Source organism: Tenrec ecaudatus, chromosome 6, assembly GCF_050624435.1.
Source record: "Tenrec ecaudatus isolate mTenEca1 chromosome 6, mTenEca1.hap1, whole genome shotgun sequence".
Classification (NCBI taxonomy): Eukaryota; Metazoa; Chordata; class Mammalia; order Afrosoricida; family Tenrecidae; genus Tenrec; species Tenrec ecaudatus.
The window spans coordinates 82,971,471-82,990,475 of record NC_134535.1 but is presented as its reverse complement, the minus strand read 5'-3'; the positions used below and the strand labels follow the sequence as shown (position 1 = coordinate 82,990,475).

The 19,005-nt window shown below is 47.7% G+C and overlaps 1 protein-coding gene and 1 pseudogene across 1 annotated transcript; one reads left to right on the top strand and one right to left on the bottom strand.

Annotated features, from left to right (window-relative positions):
* Positions 1 to 611: 611 nt before the first annotated feature.
* Positions 612 to 4,827, bottom strand: LOC142451503 (MAD2L1-binding protein pseudogene; annotated as a pseudogene).
* A 1,192-nt stretch (positions 4,828 to 6,019) lies between these two features.
* Positions 6,020 to 18,086, top strand: HIGD1C (HIG1 hypoxia inducible domain family member 1C). The gene is made up of 3 exons (XM_075551685.1): positions 6,020 to 6,113; positions 10,732 to 10,866; positions 18,022 to 18,086. Exons 1-3 carry the CDS (start codon positions 6,020 to 6,022, stop codon positions 18,084 to 18,086), a joined length of 294 nt encoding a protein of 97 aa, XP_075407800.1.
* Positions 18,087 to 19,005: the final 919 nt, after the last annotated feature.

Genomic DNA, 19,005 nt, shown 5'->3' with positions numbered 1-19,005 from the left:
CACCGCTCGGCCAACCCATCCAACTACCGACACATACCTACTTAACATGGTGGGTAGTATCTTAACCCAACAGGTTCGTGAGTTCATTGGAAAAGTAACACCAATGCTGCGGGCAGGTAAGGGGAGTGACTGTCCCTGAGTGGGGTGAACAATAGGACCACGACTGCTTCTGTAAATAAAGCTGCTGGTCAGGTAGCAATCAGCCCAATGCTTGTAAGAGATATCATTAAGGTAGCACTATTTTTTTTAGCATTAATTCATTTGTTCTATATTTAAGCTCATGTGTCACACATACATTATGTCCCAGGTAAAAAAATTCCAAAAGGCCTTCCAGAAAGTAGAAACGAGCCTCCTTCACAGGTGGGTTCACGTGCCATACTTGCTTCCCCAACCCACACGGAACCCCTGGGCCTGGCACCCTAGGGAAGATCAATCCTTTGATTCAAAGGGATGCAGCTCACAAGGGGTCTGACCATCAGTCTGCCGGAAGCCTGAGGAGGGGCTGCGGGCAGCCAGACCTGGTCTTCCTCCACCTGGCTAACTAGCTCCTCGCCTGAGTTGGAAGATCCGGTGCCCCAGCAGGGGGGAGATAATCCAGCCATTGTGTTTTCATGATTAGGAGACACCTTCACTCACTAGTGGAAGCCTTTAAGTGTCACTGGGGCCTGGAACCAGATGTAATCCTCCCAAGCTGTGGTTGGGATGGGTGGCCTGCCACAGGACAGGGTCACAGTCAGCTTGTGGCCCCGGCTGGGCACTCGGTAGTTGAGCTTGGGTCGGAACCAATCCTCCTCACAGTCTCGATGCCCCATGGCCATAATGATGACGCCCATGAGAGGAGGAGCCTGCAGCTGGCTGAAGGCATCAGCCATGAAAATGGCTCGGAAGAGGCGGCGCAGACAAGCTGCTGTGTTGATGCTCTGCTCCAGGCTGTCAGGGACGGGACAAGTCGAGCTCGTAGAACTCCTAGGGGCTTAGGACACTGCCTCCCAGGAGGATCAGCACTCGGGGTACTAGTGTCCGGGCAAAGAGGCTTTCCAGGTGACTGAAGACGCTCTCCAGTTCAGCCAAGGCTTGTTGGCACATCCTGCTGCTCATCTCCGCGGCGGTCCAGGGTTTCTTCCTCACCACGTCTTCGGCCTGTGCAGGTTTCCGGTAGAAGTGCTTCAGCTGCTCATAGGGCAGGGGTTGTTGCTGGCGCTGATACATAATATGTATGCTTTATAAGTTCGCAAGTGAACCGACAGCAGCCTTCCGGGCTCACGGCCCGGGAAACACAGCAGGCACCATGGGACAAAAGCGTTCCGGAGACTGAGCGGTCCTTGGGCGGCGGCGCTCCCCAGCAGTTCCACCTGCGGGCCCTGGGTCTCCTCGGCTTTCTCACACCACTCCGACTCTGGGACTGCAGCGGGGACAGCGCTTCCGGCTCCGGCGCCGCCCTGACGACCTCCTCCCCCCCGCGCCAAGGTAGCACTATTATGGGAGGATCGTGTGGGATGACTTTTAATTAGGAGAATGTGACTGGGATTCTTCTCCAACTCACAAATGCGAAGGCTTTCCTCCACTGGTACTTCTGGCCTCCTAAGCTTTTAAATTATGAGTATAGGGAATTTGTCCGCAGAAACAAACCCCACTTTTTCCTTCTGTCTCTCGCTGGCAGAATAAATTTTGAGTTTCTCAAATCAACCTGATCTCCATCTTTGACTGAAAAATGGCAAGCAAGTCCAGACACTTGTTTCGGGCACCAAAATCTGTGTGCTTAACCAGTAGAGAGGTCTGAGGGGCCAGCCCCAATCCCAACTATGTGAACAGCGACCCCTCCCCCCAGAAGAATTTACTTCAGAGGACATAACTGAAACAATAGCTCAGGGAGAGGGAGATGCCTCATCAGAGCACACAGGACCAGATGAAAGGGAATGAAGAGAGAGTGGAGCACATCCTGGCCCACCAAGCCTTGAAGACGATATTCCCTCTCAGAACAGCCAATGCACAGAGAGGACCATATGGCTGGCCCCACTCTGAGACACAACATTCCTCACTGACCCATAACCCTACAGGAGACAACACTAGGGACACAGTGTGGGAATTGCACCTGATCTGACCCTAGCACACTGAGGCAAAACTCTAAGGGCATGCAACAGAACAGCAAGGGGAACAGAGCAAGGAAGTCCTGAGGGAGGACCAAAAATAGACTTTGGGGCCAGGGCATGGGACCCCATCAGACTCTACTTGAAAACACTCCTAAAGGTCAACACACAGACCTTGAACTGTTCTTGACTTTTCTCTTTTTTGTCATTGGTTTTTTTTGTTTGTTTGTTTGTTTGTTTTCTTTTGTTGCTTTGTTTTGCTCTGTCTTGTTTTTGTGCATATTATTATCTTTGCAGGTCTATCTAGATAAAATAGGCTGGATTAATAATCTGGAGGAGAAAGCAATGGGACCAATGGTTCTGGGGGGACATGGGAAAGGGGAAGGTGAGGGAAAAGAAGTGGTGTTAACAAACCCAGGGACAAGGGAAAAACAAGTGATCCAAAATAGGTGGCAAGGAAGGTGTAAGAGCCTGGTAGGGCTTGATCAAGAGTAATGTAACCTAGAGGAATTACTGAAATTAAGGCTGAGCATGATAGTGGGACAAGAGGAAAATCAAAGGAAATAGAGGAGAGAACTAGGAGTCAAAGGGCATTTATAGAGGTCTAAATACTGGCATGTACATATGTAAATATATTTATGAGAGGATGGGGAAATAGATCTATGTGCATATATTTATAGGTTTAGTATTAAGGTAGCAAATGGACATTGGGCCTCCACTCAAGTACTCCCTCAATGCAAGAACACTTTTCTCTATTAAACTGGCATTTCATGGTGCCCACCTTCCCAACACTATTGCTGAAGACTAAGTGGGTGCATAAGCAAACATGTTGCAGAAAGCTGATGGTGCCCGGCTATCAAAAGATACAGCATCTGGGGTCTTAAAGGCTTGAAGATAAATAAGCAGCCATCTAGCTGAGAAGCAACAAAGTCCACATGGAAGAAGCACACCAACCTGTGTGATCGTGAGGTGTCGAAGGGATCAGGTATCAGGCATCAAAAAACAAAAAAATCATTATCATTGTGAATGACGGGGAGTGAGGAGTGGGGACCCAAAGCCCATCTGTAGGCAACTGGACATCCCCTTACAGAAGGGTGGCAGGGAAGACATGAGCCAATCAGGGTGCAGTGTAGGAACAAAGAGACATACAACTTTCCTCTAGTTCTTTAATGCTACCTCCCCCACTATCATGATCCCAATTCTACCTTGCAAGTCTGGCTAGACCAGAGGATGGACACTGGTACAGACAGAAACTGGAAACACAGGGAATCCAGGACAGATGAACTCTGATACCAGGAGGATGGAAGCAAGGAGGGGTAGAAAGGGGGAACCAAATTACAAGGATCTACATATAACCCCCTCCCTGCGGGACGGACACCAGAAAAGTGGGTGAAAGGAGACACTGGACAGTGTAAGACATGACAAAATAATAATTTATAAATTATCAAGGGTTCATGAGGGAGGGGAAAAATGAAGAGATGATACCAAGGGCTCAAGTAGAAAGCAAATGTTGTGAGAATGATGAGGGCAATGAATGTACAAATGTGCTTTACACAATTGATGTATGTATGGATTGTGATAAGAGTTGTATGAGCCCCCAATAAATGTTAAAAAAAAAAAACCATCAACTATGTGCCTTATAAAACAACGCAAAACTAATAACCATGAATACAGGGAAGATGAATATGTTCTAAAATTGATTGTGGAAATGATTGTACAAATATTCTTAACATGATTGAATTCTTGAATTGTTTGTGGTTGAAGTGCCAATAAAACTATTTAAAGTTAAGATAAAATGCTCACTGAAACACACACATACACGACACAAGGGAATCTCCTTACAGTCCTGGAGGTCATGAGTCCAAATAGGTCTCCCTGGGCTAAAATCACCACAAGCTAGAAGAGACAAGGACACATTTTCCCTAGAGCCTCTGAAGGGTGCTTGGCTCTGTCCATACCTTGAATTCAGACTTTTTGCCTCCATAACTGTGGGAAAAGAAATTTCTGGTTTTAAAAAACATGATGGAAAAAATTTTTAATAATAATTTTTTTTAATTTTTAAACATGAAGGAAGTGTTTTAGTGTGGGGAAATATATGTAACCTAAAATTTACCATTTTAAAGTGTACAAGTCATTAGCATGAAGCACATTCACAGTGTTGTACAACTATCACTATGAATCCCGGAAATAGCTCCACATTCCCCAGAAAGCTCTGTACTCTTTTTAGCCGTTCCTCGTCGTTCCCTATAGTCCCAGGTGGTTGAACCCGCAGTCTGCTTTCTAGCTGCAAACACTGCCCTGTCCTGTGAGTGCGTTCTTGCCGGGAAGGTCGGTCGCCGGGGCTGTGGGAGAGCGCCTCCCCTCTGTCACTCTTCCTGCAGTTGTATTGGAGCTTGTTTTCTGAGCACCAGGTTGTGGGAGGCTACTGTTTACAGTGGGAGCCCTGATTCCCTTTTGAGTCTCCACATAAACTCCGTCACCGTTGTGCTACTTCTGACTCTGGACTAGTAATGTCGGAAAGTTTTGCCCTCAGACAGAGTGAATTTGCCCTGAGCCCCCAGATGCTGTGTTCTATACGATCTCAGATTAGGTGCGCAGGGGCAGGTGAGCAGACACTGTTACCTCCTTCTCATGTAAGTCCTCCACCCCAGGATAGGCATGGACTCCGTGACATCATTCACTCCATGACAGCTGCTTGAGGCTCACAGCTACACAGGGGCCGCAGATTAAAGGCCCCCATCCTTTAACAGCCAGGTATCTCAGGGGAGAGCAAAGTCCAAATCTCTGCCTCCGTGGGACATACCTTAGTCTCGAATGGCTAGACTCCCTCCTCTCGGCCTGCTCTTGTACCCCTGTTGTACCCACTTAACTGTTGGCTTTGAACTCAGGACTGGGGCTATGGCCACAGGGGAGGTTGAGAGCTCTCCAGAGACCCATCATGATTAAGCAAATGCCTCTTCTCAGAAAACCTTCCGTGGATTTGTGCCCGAGCCTAACTACTGGTGATTAGGCAGTAGGGGTGGAGCAAACCTTGACCAATGGGTCTCTCTCCCCATCCACATGTGTTTCTGGGCTTTCCCATTGTCCTTTGGGTGGGGACTGCTCATCAGTTTGTCCCTGCCTGATGATACCTGCTCAGATCTTCAGCCTCCTGCCCCGGAGACCCCAGGAGACAAGCATCCACAAAGGTGACAAAGGTATGGTGCTTCAGTCACAATGAAAGCTTCACCCTAGGAGGAAGCTGCTGGATTTGAATTGATGAAGCACCTTGAGATGCTGCGAAGCTGGTTGGTGAGGGTGAGAGTTGCCCTTTGCGTGTGTCTTCTCTCTTCCTATGTGGGTCAGGAGGGGTCTGCGCATGGTCAGTGGCATAGCAACCTGTAGGTGCTTGGCACATGTGAGAGTATTGATAGAGTCTGGACGTCTCCCACAATTGATCATTGTCCCAGCACCCAAAAGTCTGCTATTATTTTTGCCCACATTGGCACGGGCTTCATTCTTTAAAATGCAGCTGTGGGGCCGAATCCCTACATTGTTAATGTTGGTGAAGGAAATCTTGAGGTTCCCAGTCACCTCAACTGCTGAGCAGTGTGTCCCACGGTTCATGTTTACCCTGTGTGCATGGGACCCGATGATCGTTCCAGCTCTTTACATACGTTTCTCTTACACTCCTCGCCATTTTTACTCCGGATGCATGGAATCTCGCGATCACTTGCTCTCTTTCTGGGTGTTCCTCTTATCCCCTCCCAACCTCCCAGCCCCGCTCCTCACTCCCAGATAAAAGGACAGGCTTCTGTGATGAGGAGTCGGAAGACAGCTGCTCCTTTCAATGGACAGACAGGCATGTCAAGCAAATAAAGACAGATGAACACATCACCAAGCGTCTGAGTTGCCTGGGAGAGAGTAAATGGCTCTTTTTAATGATTCACAGCATGTCTTCTGATAACCAGTGGTCAGCAGATGAAGATGAAAGCCAATTGTCCCGACTGGCCAGGAAATCCAGAGACTCACCCTTTGTCCCTGTGGGTAAGTATAAGCCCTGATCGAGTACTTGAAAACTGTTTGCTGTCCTTTCATAGAGCCTCATCCAGGATCTTTGAAGTTTAGAAAAAGCTTCTTTCTTCAGAGATTGAAGCTAAACCCTTATGGGCATGAGTATGATTTCGTTAATAACAGTTTCTAGTAGATGGTGGGAGTCTTCGAGAACATTAGTTAATATAATTGGGAAGCATCAAAGAGAATTGAAGTAAGCTGTGATTTGGTCAAGGAAAGAGAGCCAGGTTTTTTGCTAGGAAACAAAATCACGATAAAATTTGGATGGAGCCCATAGAATGGTCTTGTTCGGCTGCTGTTACCCGTTGTCATAGGGGGCGATCTAAAAGGAATGACAATAGCTCCCAGCCAACCTAAGTAGAATGGGCTGACTACAGGCCCACTTCCCAGGATGGCTCAGGCTCCACTCAGAGGCTGGAGGGACGCCTGAGACGTAAAGGTGTGTTGGTCTGGAACCAAGCAGGTCGGTCTCCAAGCTTTCCGTCCCTGTGTCTGCTGCGTCATACGGTGTGCTTCTCCATTACTGTGGCACCATCAAACACATCCTGCTTCTCCGCTTCTTGCCCGCTACCCAACCCTGAGAGAATTGGGAAGTCCTGGGGGAAAGCCCAGGTCCGCCTGACCACCAGAGAGCATGGACCCTGTGCTGCTCAGAGGCCATTTTCGCCGGCTTTGTGACATGTCCCAGATGTTACGGTTGATGCTTATGTAACTCCGGATTAAAAAATTAAATAGCTCATTGTCCTCGAGTCAGTCTGACTTACAGAGCCCCTCTAGGACAGGACAGAACTACTCCCATGAGTTTCTGACACTGTAACCTTAACAGGAGTAGAAATCCCATCTTTTCCCAGAGAAAGAACTGCTGGTGGCATTGCATACGGCCCTCCTCATGGTTAGAAGCGAAATGCGTAGCCACGACCCCAGAGTGCCGTTGTCACTGGAGCTGCGGCCGGAGCCTCCTGACCCTTTCCCCACACATACGGCACTGTACACGTGTGGCCTTTAAAAACCAAAGAACCCCAGTCTCTAAGCACCAATGTCTGTTTCAAAATGAGAGCATCTTCTTTCTCCCCTTCTGAACGGCTAAGTGGCCCCAAGCACTGTTACTGTCCACTGTAGCCCTGTCTCTTCCACTGAGGTCAGATGGCTATGAAAAGACCTCACTTAAATCCAGCTTCCATATGTCGGTGACTTTATCACTTCCACCAAACCTCCTCTATGGGTTAAATTTAATCTAATTTGATTAGGGTTTGTAATAGCACCCACTAGACATGGAAGCAAATAATTTAATAGTGATCTATTCATCTTCTCACCATTTCTAATGAGAAACGCAATTCAAGAGCTCCCTACTAGAACAGATCGCTGTAGTGAGCAGAGATCAGTCACTGTGCCTGTTTGGCATTAACTTCATGATTAAAGCAGAAAGATAAAAGTGTTTCCAGCTAAATTCAATTATATACAAACTCCAGAGAGCCTACGTGGAAAACAGCAAAGGTTCTACCCTTAATCTGTAAGAAAAACAAAGCTAATTTAACTAAGAACAGACCTTTGATTTAATCAAGAAAAGAGAGCCCGTTTGTTTGTGGCTTTTGCTAGAAAGAAAATAAGGATAAAAATTGAACCTATATCCCTGAATTGTTAAGTTCGTTGACACTGCCTAACGTCCTCTTGTGATCGGCACCCTGTCGAAGCTGTGGGTGAAGCGCTGGACGCCCTCCCTGCCATCAACTCAGCTGTGATGCATCGGCCAGGCTAGAGCTGCCCCTGTGGGCTTCCTAGACGGTCACTCTTTCCAGGAGTACAAAGGCTCATCGTTCTCCCTTGGCTTGAAACTGGTGACCATGTGGTTAGCAGCCACTAAGTAAACCTGTACACCGGGGATCCTTCGGCATTGGGCTGCTAACTGTTAGGCTAGGTTCGAACCCACGAGCCGCCCTGAGGGCGAGAGTTCCTGTGAAGGTGAGAGGGATGGCAGTGGGTTTGGGGTTTTGAGTGGATTGTTTGCACTTAGAATCTGTGTGACATATGCTTTGGTTTTCCTTTATTCCCGTGACACCTCAGCTGCCCTTTCCTCAGTGCAAGGGCTTAACATATGCATACTGCTTCATAGTGGAGGCAGCGTTTCCTGCTCAGACCCTTCAGCTTGTTTCATTTTCCCCATCGTGCGGCTAAGAACACCTTTGTGTCCATTTATTTTAAACACAAGTAGTTTAATTGGCACATACGCCACATATCATACAATCCGATCGTTTCCCATAGCCAGAGGAGTTGTGCTATCACCTCCACGACCCACTGTAGAGCCATTTCTTCTTGTTCTTGTTAACTCGCCATCTTCCTCCAACCCCTGCCATGCTCCCAAGGAGCCACAAACCCCATTACTGTCTCTGTAGCTTAATCTACCCTGGATTTCATCTATAGAAAAGTATACACACACCAAAAATCAACAACTAGCCAATAACAAAGTAAAAGAGAGGGAAACCCTCAATAAAAATATTGGAAAACTAGAATAAATTTTAAATGAGTCGAAAGGGAGCTCATACAATATTAAATGTTAGCCTAACGACACCTGCATTCATGCACTTTCCAATGCACTTGGCATGACAACGAGACGCTTCACACGACTGGTCTAAGGTCAGAGGGGACTCGCTGGAGGCTTAATCCACCTAAATTTCCCCTTCGCTTTTTTTTTTTTTAACTGAAACAACTTTAAAATGGGTCAAACTAGAGATCCAAGTCATCAGATAGTGCATCTTAACCTAACTATCTAGTTATGGTGTTGGAAACTCACAGGAGCCGTTCAACCGTGTCCTACAGGGTCACTTATCAGTTGGCACTGACTCTATGGCAGTGAGGGATTTTGGTTTGTTTGTTTGTTTAATCGTTTTATTGAGGGCTCTTACAGCTCTTATCACAATCCATACATACATCCTTGTCAAGCACATTTGTAATATGTTGCCATCATCAATTTTCAAAACATTTTCTTTCTATTTGAGCCCTTGGTATCAGCTCCTTTTTTCCCCTCCCTGCTCCACCCTCCCTCCCAAGTTTTTAAATATCTACCATAATCAACATTCTCATGCTTTCTCTGATAGCAAGGCTATTGGCCAGAGGGAATTCATCAGAGGCTTAAGCTATGTGTAGATCCTGCAAATGGATTTCGGGCTTCCACGGTCATCCATAGTCTTCTGAAACCAGGTGTTCCCAATTTAAGCTCTGAAACCATTCCCTCCTTCGTGTTTGGATTACATTATTTAAAATCTTTGGATCACAGGGCCGGTGTGCTTCTTCCGTGTGGACTTAGTTGACTCTTCACTTGTTTGAAGACAAACTTTAAGACCCCACAGATGCTATTCTTTGTGTATCAAATCATTTTATTGGAGGCTCATACAACTCTTATCATTCATTGTGTCAAGCACATTTGTTGCCATCATCATTCTCAAGACATTTGCTTTCTGCTTGAGCTCTTGATGTCAGCTCCTCATTTTTTCTCTCCCTTCCAGCTCCCCCTCATGAACCCTTGATGATTTACAAATTATTATTATTTTGTTATATCGTACACTATCCAACATCTCCCTTCACCCACTTTTCTGTTGTCCATCCCCCAGGGAGGAGGCTATACGTAGACTCTTGTAATCAGTTCCCCCTTTCTACCCCACCCTCCTGGTATCACCACTCTCAGCACTGGTCCTGAAGGGCTCCCAGATGCTATTCTTTGTGCTGACAGGGCACCATCTAGCTTCTTCATCACACTTTTGTATAGCACTCATATCTTCTGTGTATGTCAATTTCTTAAATTTTGTTTTCTTTCCATGTTTGTTCCTCCACGTGAAATTTCTGAGGCAGAAATCACGTTCAGTTTCATATCATTTATTACCTAGTTCTAGAGCTATTTCCAAAAATAGTTGACCCAACTTACAGATGTTAGCCTTGTACCATGTGTCTGCCATCATTCTTTTCTTGCCATTTATTTTCTACTCTGTCTGTACTTGTAGTGCATCGGTCGCCCTTAGGTTTCTCTCATTCAGGGTCACCCCACCCATAGGCATGGATACATAAGTGCGGTTAACGCCGCTGATTCTTGTTTGCACGTGTCCCGTAGGTCTTAAACACACCCCAACACCCTCAAGCACACAAAGGAACTGCCATGTGCCGGCATAGCCACAACCAAGCTCATTGCCTTCCAGATGATTCTGACTCATAGCGACTCCATAGGACAGGGCAGCCCCGCCCCCAGTGGGTTTCCCAATCTCACCGGCCAAGGGACCCGTTCTAGAGACCAGCCTACAGCGAGCACGGTGTGAAACCCTGCGGCAGAAGATGACAAGGTACCAGGCAAGCCGCGTGGTTTGGAGAGCACACAGCACTGCAAACAGCACGTTCAAGACTGTTCAGGGCACAGCTCACATTCTGGGAGGTCAAACCCGCAGGTTCTGGGTTTCACTTTAAGTATGCTTTGGTATCTCGCTTGCTTGTCTTCCAGGTGGGAATTATTTGTAAATTCTTTCATTGACCTCTCGAAAGTCTCAGGACCACAGTCCTATTTACTTAACGCAACCCCTATTCCCCCCCCTTGTCTCCCCCCAACTCTCAGGGATAGCGGGCTTTGTGACCGTGGTAGCCTGTGGACTCTACAAGCTGAAATACAGAGGAAACCAGAAAGTGTCCATCCATCTTATTCACATGAGAGTCGCTGCCCAAGGAGTCACTGTGGGAGTGCTGACTCTAGGTAACCTGCTTAAGTTGTGTCTGTGGCCAGCATTTTATTTTATTCATTTACATTCAAAGATTAATATTTGATTCCGAATGGTGAGGCTCGAGAGCCTCAGGTAAGTTTAATGGGTGATGAAGAGTCCCAAAGATAACGGTCTCGGTTAAGTACAAAAGATACTGATCTTCACTGCCATTTCTTAGAGTTTTCAAGACTGACTCAAAACCTGCCCCGAGAAGCAGAGTGCAAGGCTCTGTTGCGCTGGGTGGTGGAAATGGGGGTGAATGCCGTGTGGTAGCCAGCACCCTCTCCACCCAGCTAACAGCAGCCGTCCTTGTTCCCGGCCGTCTTGGACAGCTGAGGGAGCCGGGCACGCTGCACAGCGAAGTGTACAGGTGGACGAGCAGATGCGCACCCTGAGATGGTCTGATGGAGAAGACACCATCAGAGTCCGAAAGTCTCCTTGCCTGCTTTTCTGATCTGTTTGAGCAACAGAGGAGCCCTGGTGCAGCTTGGGACCACCAGCTGCTCCCCGCAAGGGGGAAAGAAAGATGAGCTGTGCTGGCCCTTGAAGAGTTATTCTTGGAAACTCACAGGGCGGTTCTGCCCTGTCCTACAAGGTCGCTGTGCATTGGAAACGACTCAATGGCAGTGACTTTGTCTTGGAGTTTGGCCATCAGGTTGATTCTGACTCATAGTGACCCTGTAGGACGGGGCAGAACCGCCTCTATGGGACTGGTCACTCTTTATGGGACCCGAACACCTCATCTTTCACCCTTGGAGCAGCTGTTGGTTTCAAACTGCCGACCGTGCAGTTACAGCCCAACGCAGAACCCACTAAACTGTCCGGCTCCTTGTTTGAGCAAGAGAGACATTTAGAAAGAAAAATTGTGTCCATCCATAAATTAAGCAAGACCCATATAGCCCAACCCACATAGCAGGTTTAAAATTAACTGGGTAAGGTCGGGCTCTGTCAACAGCTAAACCAGTTCTAACAAGATATCCTCTGTGAGACATAAATTATCTGTGTGCGTGCGTGCGTGTGTGTGTGTGTGTGCACGCAATGGTTTTATTTTCACTTCACTGTATGCAAAGTGCCATCAGATGAAGAGGAGGACTGGGGCTATGCAATGATGGGTGTGGGACGTGTGTGTAGGGAGTTAGCTTAAGTCGTTATCTCATTACTCTGAGCTGGAAGGTCTTAAAACACAGCAAGAGTCAAATAGAAATAACTTTGTAACTGTAGGCCTTATTTTCATCACTTACCAAACATGTAACGAGTACCTTACTGTGCCCTCGTGGCCCAGTAGGTTCCATGTTGGGCTGCTAACCACAAAAGTCGACAGTTCAAAACTGCCAGTGGCCCTGCAGGAGAAAGATGAGGCTACAGCCACCCCGAAAGAGGTACCATCTTGGAAAACCACAGGGGCAGTGCCACCCTGTCCTATAGGGTCACTGTGACTCAGCATCGACTCCATGGTAGTAAGTTTTACTATGTGCTAGACACAGCGGTTCTCAACCTGTGGGTTGCAACCCCTTTAGGGGTGGAACGACCCTTTCACAGGGGTCGCCTGATTCATAACAGTAGCAAAATGACAGCTATGAAGGAGAAATGAAAATAATGTGATGGTTGGGGGTCACCACGACATGAGGAACTGTCTGAAAGGGCCGCAGCGGGAGGAAAGCTGAGAGCCACTGGACTAGAACCTATGATGACAAACTGGAACCCTCGTGTGCCTCACCATCTACAAGCCTCCACACTCAAGGCTGGGAGGGACCTACAGAGGAAGCTAACAATGTCCTGCAGCCAGCGCCAAACCGTGAACCTGGCCAAAGAGGGCACGAAAGCGAAGGAGGAGATTCAGCCGGAGCCTTTGGAGCTGTGGGTCTGTGTGTCTCATAACCAAGGATCCAACTCAGAAATCCACTGCCACCAAGTCGATTCTGACTCATAACGACGCTACAGAACAGTGTCGAACTGTCCCTGTGGGTTTCCGAGACTGGTAAATCCAGCTGCTAGTTTCGAACTGCTCTTAGCAGCCTAGCCCAGTGCACAACCTACTACGCCACACAGGTGCTGCAGCTGTACCTTCCAAGCCTAGAAGGAATTTGGCTGTTGCTTCACTTCTGCCTTCTGCATTTCATGTGTATAACACAGAGAATCAAGGGAAAGAACTTCTGAAAAATGTAGTCACCGCTTAGGCAAGCTGGCAGTACAAACATAGCCACTGTCCTCAGCGAGACTACCAGACCCCAAAGGTGAATCACTGCAACATTGCGGAAAAGAGTCACTCCCGTGTGCACATGCTCCTTGTCCCCAGACCTGAGTCCTAGTTACGGGGAAAAAGAGGTCCCTCCGTGGTCACCGACGTGACGTAAAGCAACTATGCATACTAGAGAATGTTGCAGGAGAAAGACGGGGCTTTAACTCCTGTAAAGGGTGACGGCCCCATATATTCAGAGGGGAGGTTCTACCCTGTCCTACAGGGCCACACGGTGAGTCCGCATCAGCTGAAGGGTGTGAGTGAGAGAGAACGTTACCCTTGCCTTGTAAGAGGCCTCTCGGCTGCCATGGTAACTAAGTCTCCCAAAATCCATCCACATTGAGTAATCAACATGCAAATTATCCTGGTGGTGTTCGTTATGTATATTTTCGGCACGGTTTTTAAAAGCCACTCACTCCTCTAGCAGGCCATGTGCTTCGGGGTGAGGGAGAAATGGAAGGATCCGTGAATTCCATCGCATGATCCCCTGCGGCGGTGACTTGCTGGAAATGAGTTCCATGGTCACACGTTCGCAGTGGTCAGTGGCGACGTGGAACCCCGACTAACGCCTTCTGTAACTCCATGGGTGGTGGCGTGGGCACAAGTTCTACAGACGAGGAAAGCCAACCAGCATCGGGAGCGTCCATTCCAGTGAGAATTAAGTGACGTGGTCCCATGAAATCCAAACTTCCACCAGGAGGCCGAGGGGCCTTCCTACTCCCACCAAGGAATGGTCTGACACTGGTGACTATTGCCAAGACGGACATTCAGGGGTAGCTAGAAAAAGCCTAACCTTGGTCATGGAAGTTGTTGTTGCTGACGCTGTACCCATGTATCACCTCCATCCGTGGCGCCGTGAGCCTCGTGGGTGGCCGAGGAAAAAGGCTACCTGATGTCATAAATGTGTATGACTATTAGGATCCTCCTCTGCGAAGGTTTTCCTTCTATGTGCGTTCAATTCAGGGATATCTATCCTCATACCTCCTCCCCAGACCTCTGTCAACCTGTTTTTCAAGTGTATTCCTTCCAAGCCCCAGACCATCTGGCCAAACCATTAGCCACAGTGGACTCTGGAACATCTTCCACAAAAGATCTTTTTGGAGTTTTAAAAAGGAAAGATAGTCCTAAATGCCCTTTAATGACTAAGGTGCGCCTGAACCTAGCTAGGTGGGGTCTTTCCAGTGACCTCGTGTGCACGCGAAAGCTGGACATGAACAAGGGGAGACAGCAGCACTGATGCATTTGATGCGGTGTTGGTGAATTCTGAGCATACCGTGGACTGCTAGGAGAGAGCCATCGCAGAAGACATGCGATCAGGATGCTCTTAGAAGCAAGCATGGTGAGCGGTTCACTTGCTTACTTTGGACATGTCATCGAGAAAGACGACTCCCAAAAGGGACATTGTGTTTGGTAAACTGGCGGGTGATGGAAAAGGAAGGAAACCTTCAGGGAGATGAATTGACACAAAACCAACAACGATGAACTCGCACATGCCAATGAGCCCGAAGCTGGCACAGGAAGGAGCAGGAAGGTAGGTGGTCACCTTGGGTCGGAGCCAACTTGATGGCGATTAGCATGAGTCAACATAGACAAGCACTGCTTGACACCTCTTCTCCCAGGCACAAGGAGCATCCAGAGTAGGTTGCTCAGTGTCCCCTTCTGGGAGGACGGTCTGTCGCCACTGGTCCTCTAGGACCACCCAGACAAGGACGACACACGACACTGCGTCTACTTCCTGCTGTTGCCCACAGCAATATCTGTCATTCAGGCCCAAATAGCCTCGCCCTCAGAAGGTTGGGCCTAGAGGACTCCCATGAGGCCATCCTTACCAGGAGAGAGAAAAGCAGTGTGGTGGGCATGCGTGCCATGAGCCGGGCAGTTCGCTCACTTGTACCCTGAGTTCAGGCAGCACCTGTTTGACCCGGCCTCGCATACACCACTTCCACTTGCTAAGGGAATTCGGTTACACATACCAACGCTATGGTTGATGGGTTAGACCAGCGGTTCTCAACCTGTGGGTCGCGACCCCTTTGGGATCCAATGACCCTTTCAAAGGGGTCGCCTGATTCATCACAGTAGCAAAATGATGGTCATGAAGTAGCGAAGAAGATAATTTTATGGCTGGGGGGTCACCGCCACATGAGGAACTATTAACGGTTGGCAGCATGAGGAAGGTTGAGAACCACTGGGGGAGACAGTATCCTGTTCCTGAGGGGCATCTAAGGCCTGAAACATGAGCACCTTCAGTAGTCTCTTAATCCCCAGCAGCAAACCAGGCGCTGTTTCTCCAAAGGAGAATAATTACCTCCAGACTGTGGCGTTGCTCCCAAATCCTAAAGATCAACATTATCATTCACTTCTAGGCTCCGTGCAACGAATGTTGTCGTGAGGGGCCACTGGGTGGATTCCGACTCATAACAACTGTGTGCAACAGGACAAAACACTGCCAACAATTGTCCTGGGCCATCCTCGCAATTGTTCCTCGGCCTGAGCCCATTGTCGCTGCCACTGTGTCGATCCATCGTGTCGAGGCCCTTCCTCTTTCACTGGCCCTCCGCTTTACCAAGCGTGATGTCCTTCTCCAGGGACTGGTCTCTCCTAGTGGATAACACGTCCAAGGTATATAAGATGAAGTCTTGCCGTTGCTGTCTCTAAGGAGCACTCTGGCCATACTTTTTCCAAGAGAGAAGTGTTTGTCCTTTGGGCAGTCCGTGGTATTTTCAATATTCTTCGCCACTTGTCTGTCAGTCTTGTACTGTGGCGGTTTGTGTGCTGCTGTGACGCTGGAAGCTGTGTCACTGGTGTTTCCGTTGCCAGCAGGGTCACCCAGAGGGAACAGGGTTCGGTGGTGCTTCCAGATGAAGAACAGACTATGAAGGAATCAGCTGCCCCCAAAGAGCCACGGAAAACGTTATGCATACAACAGACAGAATGATCAAAAGTGCCTTTAATCAGCTCACAGGGCCAGTTCCAGATAACCCAAAGCCAACTCAGAGAAGCTATCTCCATGGATCTATTTCTCTCAAAATACTTCTTCAAAATATATACATTCCACAGTTCAACCACATCAAGCAGAATTGTACAATTGCTGCCACCACCACGTTCCAGACATTCATCTTCTACATGGACCCCTTCACCACCACCCAAACAAGCCCCGCTCCCCTAAAACCCTTATTCCACTTGCTGTCTGTATAGGTTCAACAATCCAGTTTCTATATCAGGCACAGTTTGACCAGAAAAGCAAAGTGACCAGCAATGATACATAAGTGATTTACAATAGAGCAAGGACCTTAAGCAATTTGGGAGGTAGTTAAACGGGCCACATGAGACTGTTGCCCTTGCGTCTAACACTCGGACCCAAAGTCAGCAAGCAGGGTGGCAGTTGGAAAGGACGGACCAGCTGGAACCTGCCAGGATGTGCTGAAGCCCATCGATAGGATTGGAACTTGTGATGATGTCTTACTACCACCGACTGTGACCATGGTGTAATCTGAGAAAAAACTGGGCCTTTCTATGATGGAGCCAGACCACATGGGGTCCAGGATCCAGAGAGGCTAAAACAGGAGATCCAGAGGAGCTGAAGGGGCGATGGGCCTAGCCGTTGCCACGTGACAGCAAGAAGAGTCAGCAGAGAGTAAAGTGCATGCGCTGGACCTGGTGCCCTCAGCCAACCAAAGACTACAGCTGCTCCATCAACTTGCGCCGTCCCACGCTCGTGCAAGAGGCCTCCCACCAGCCAAGTTCGCCCAGAAGTGTGCAGGGAAGGGAATTCTGGGAAATGGAGTAACAGCTTAAGTCCCCAATGGCTTTCTGGGATTGCAGACTGAAGCGTGACCAGCTGAGGCTAAAACAATGAAAGGTTTAAATAGGGGAGTAACAGAAAGAGATCAGCGGCTTTGAGATACTTGTCTTATATAGAAACTCACTGCCATCGAGTCAATTCTGACTCACAGTGACCTTATAGGTCAGGTAGAACTGCCCCCAGTGAGTTTCCAAGGCTGTAACACTTTTTTTTCTTTTCTTTTCTTTTCTTTTTAATTTAAGACTGCAACTCTTTATGGGAGTAGAAAACCTCTCCTTCTCCCAAGGAGTGGTTGGTGGTTTCAAACTGCTGACCTTGCAGTTCCCAACCCAATGTGTTACCCACTGCCCCACCCAGGGTTCCTTTCGGGCTCCAATCAGGAAGAGATGAATGGGCATATGATTGTTGCTTACCACCTTCTAAGACCTCAGATGCTATTCGGCAAACTGCCGTGTAGAGCATTTTCTTCAAGAACTATGTTCTCAGTCTTGGAAAAGGTACAGCCAGAGTGCTCCTTAGAGACAAGGATGGCGAGACCTCGTCTACATACTTTGGACATGTTGTCAGGAGAGATCAGTCCCTGGAGAGGGACAGCATGTTTGGTGAAGTCGAGGGGCAGGGAAAAGAGGCAGGCCCTCAACGAGATGGACCGACACCATGGCGGCAACAATGGGCTCAGGCACAGGGGCAGTGGTGAGGAGGCGCATGATGACCGTGGGCACGTTTCAGTCTGCTGTGTGTAGTCGTTACGGGTCATAATCGACTTGATGGCACCTAACAACAACCTAGCCCCCAAATATACTTTTAATCTTAATATTTGGTAAAAATCTGCCCAATTGCTTATTTCACCAATATTGTAAAATCCAAGCTCTCGGTAGCATAGCAACATGACAAATTCAAATTCATACAAATCTTAAAGAGTCCTTCAATTTGTATTGTTGTTGGGGTTTTTTCTGGGGCCACTTGTATTTTCCAAACCAAATATTAATATAATGGAAAGCTCTTGTCTGCTTTTCAGTTAGGGGCTAATTTCCGAAAGCTCCAGGTGGGTGGTATTCTGGGTGTTTCCTGGACATGCTACTAACTGGCACTCGCCTCTGTTTCTAGGGGTTCTCTATTCGATGTACAAGGATTACATTAGACCTCGATTCTTTGGCGTGACCAAAAAATGAAGCTACTCTCTGGGAGCAAGAGACGAGAAGGCTTCTGAGAACCAGGGATTGGGAGGAACGAATTTCTCATGCAGAGTAAATGGCACTGCGGAAATACCAGACAGAATTCTCATAGCTTTGGTATATTGTGTCTCGAAGTATTTTAAAGCTACTAAATCAACACTCACAGTCAACGTAAAAGAAAAAAAGTCTCTTATTGCTTTCTTTCAAACTAAGGGCATGGTTTTCTAACATACAGGGTTTTGTTTTTTTAATTTTCTAATTAATGGAAGAAAACCATCTGTATTATGTCTAACCAATCTGCAAATTAATAGCTACATAGATGTTCCAGACAAACTTTCTATATCCATGTCAAAAGCAACACACCGTTCTTACCAGCTCAATCTTCCCCAAATGGGATGAGGTAATTTAGGTTTTCATAAACTCTTTCTCAGAAGGTCAGTTTGTTACCTAAAGTTGACTTACCACTCTATTTTTGACTCTTACAAGAAAAATTGACTAGTTTACCACATACATGTTTAATGATTAAATGTCTCTGTATTTATTTCTATTCTTCTTGAAAGGATTTCTAGTACAAAGGTAAGTTGCTGCCAAATCCATTCCCCGCAGATGGCACTATTGTGAGGTGAAATAATCTGATCCAGAAAGGCTAGTAGGAATCTGGTAGGACATTGTCCAAAGTAGACGCTCACTCCATCCTGGGATTTTAAAAAGGAACTAGGCTTTGTTGAAGTTCTAACTGTCTTGACTCAGGCTATTCCCCAAGACTCCAAGCTTAGGACAGACAACCTAAATGATTTCCTCACTGCCCTGTAGGATCTCTGTGGTACGTTCCTCGGTGTTTCCTAGAGTGGAGGGTTAGCTGACAGGAAGGGGAAGTTCCCTATTTGGGGAGGAGAACAGCTTAGGAGTATTTGAA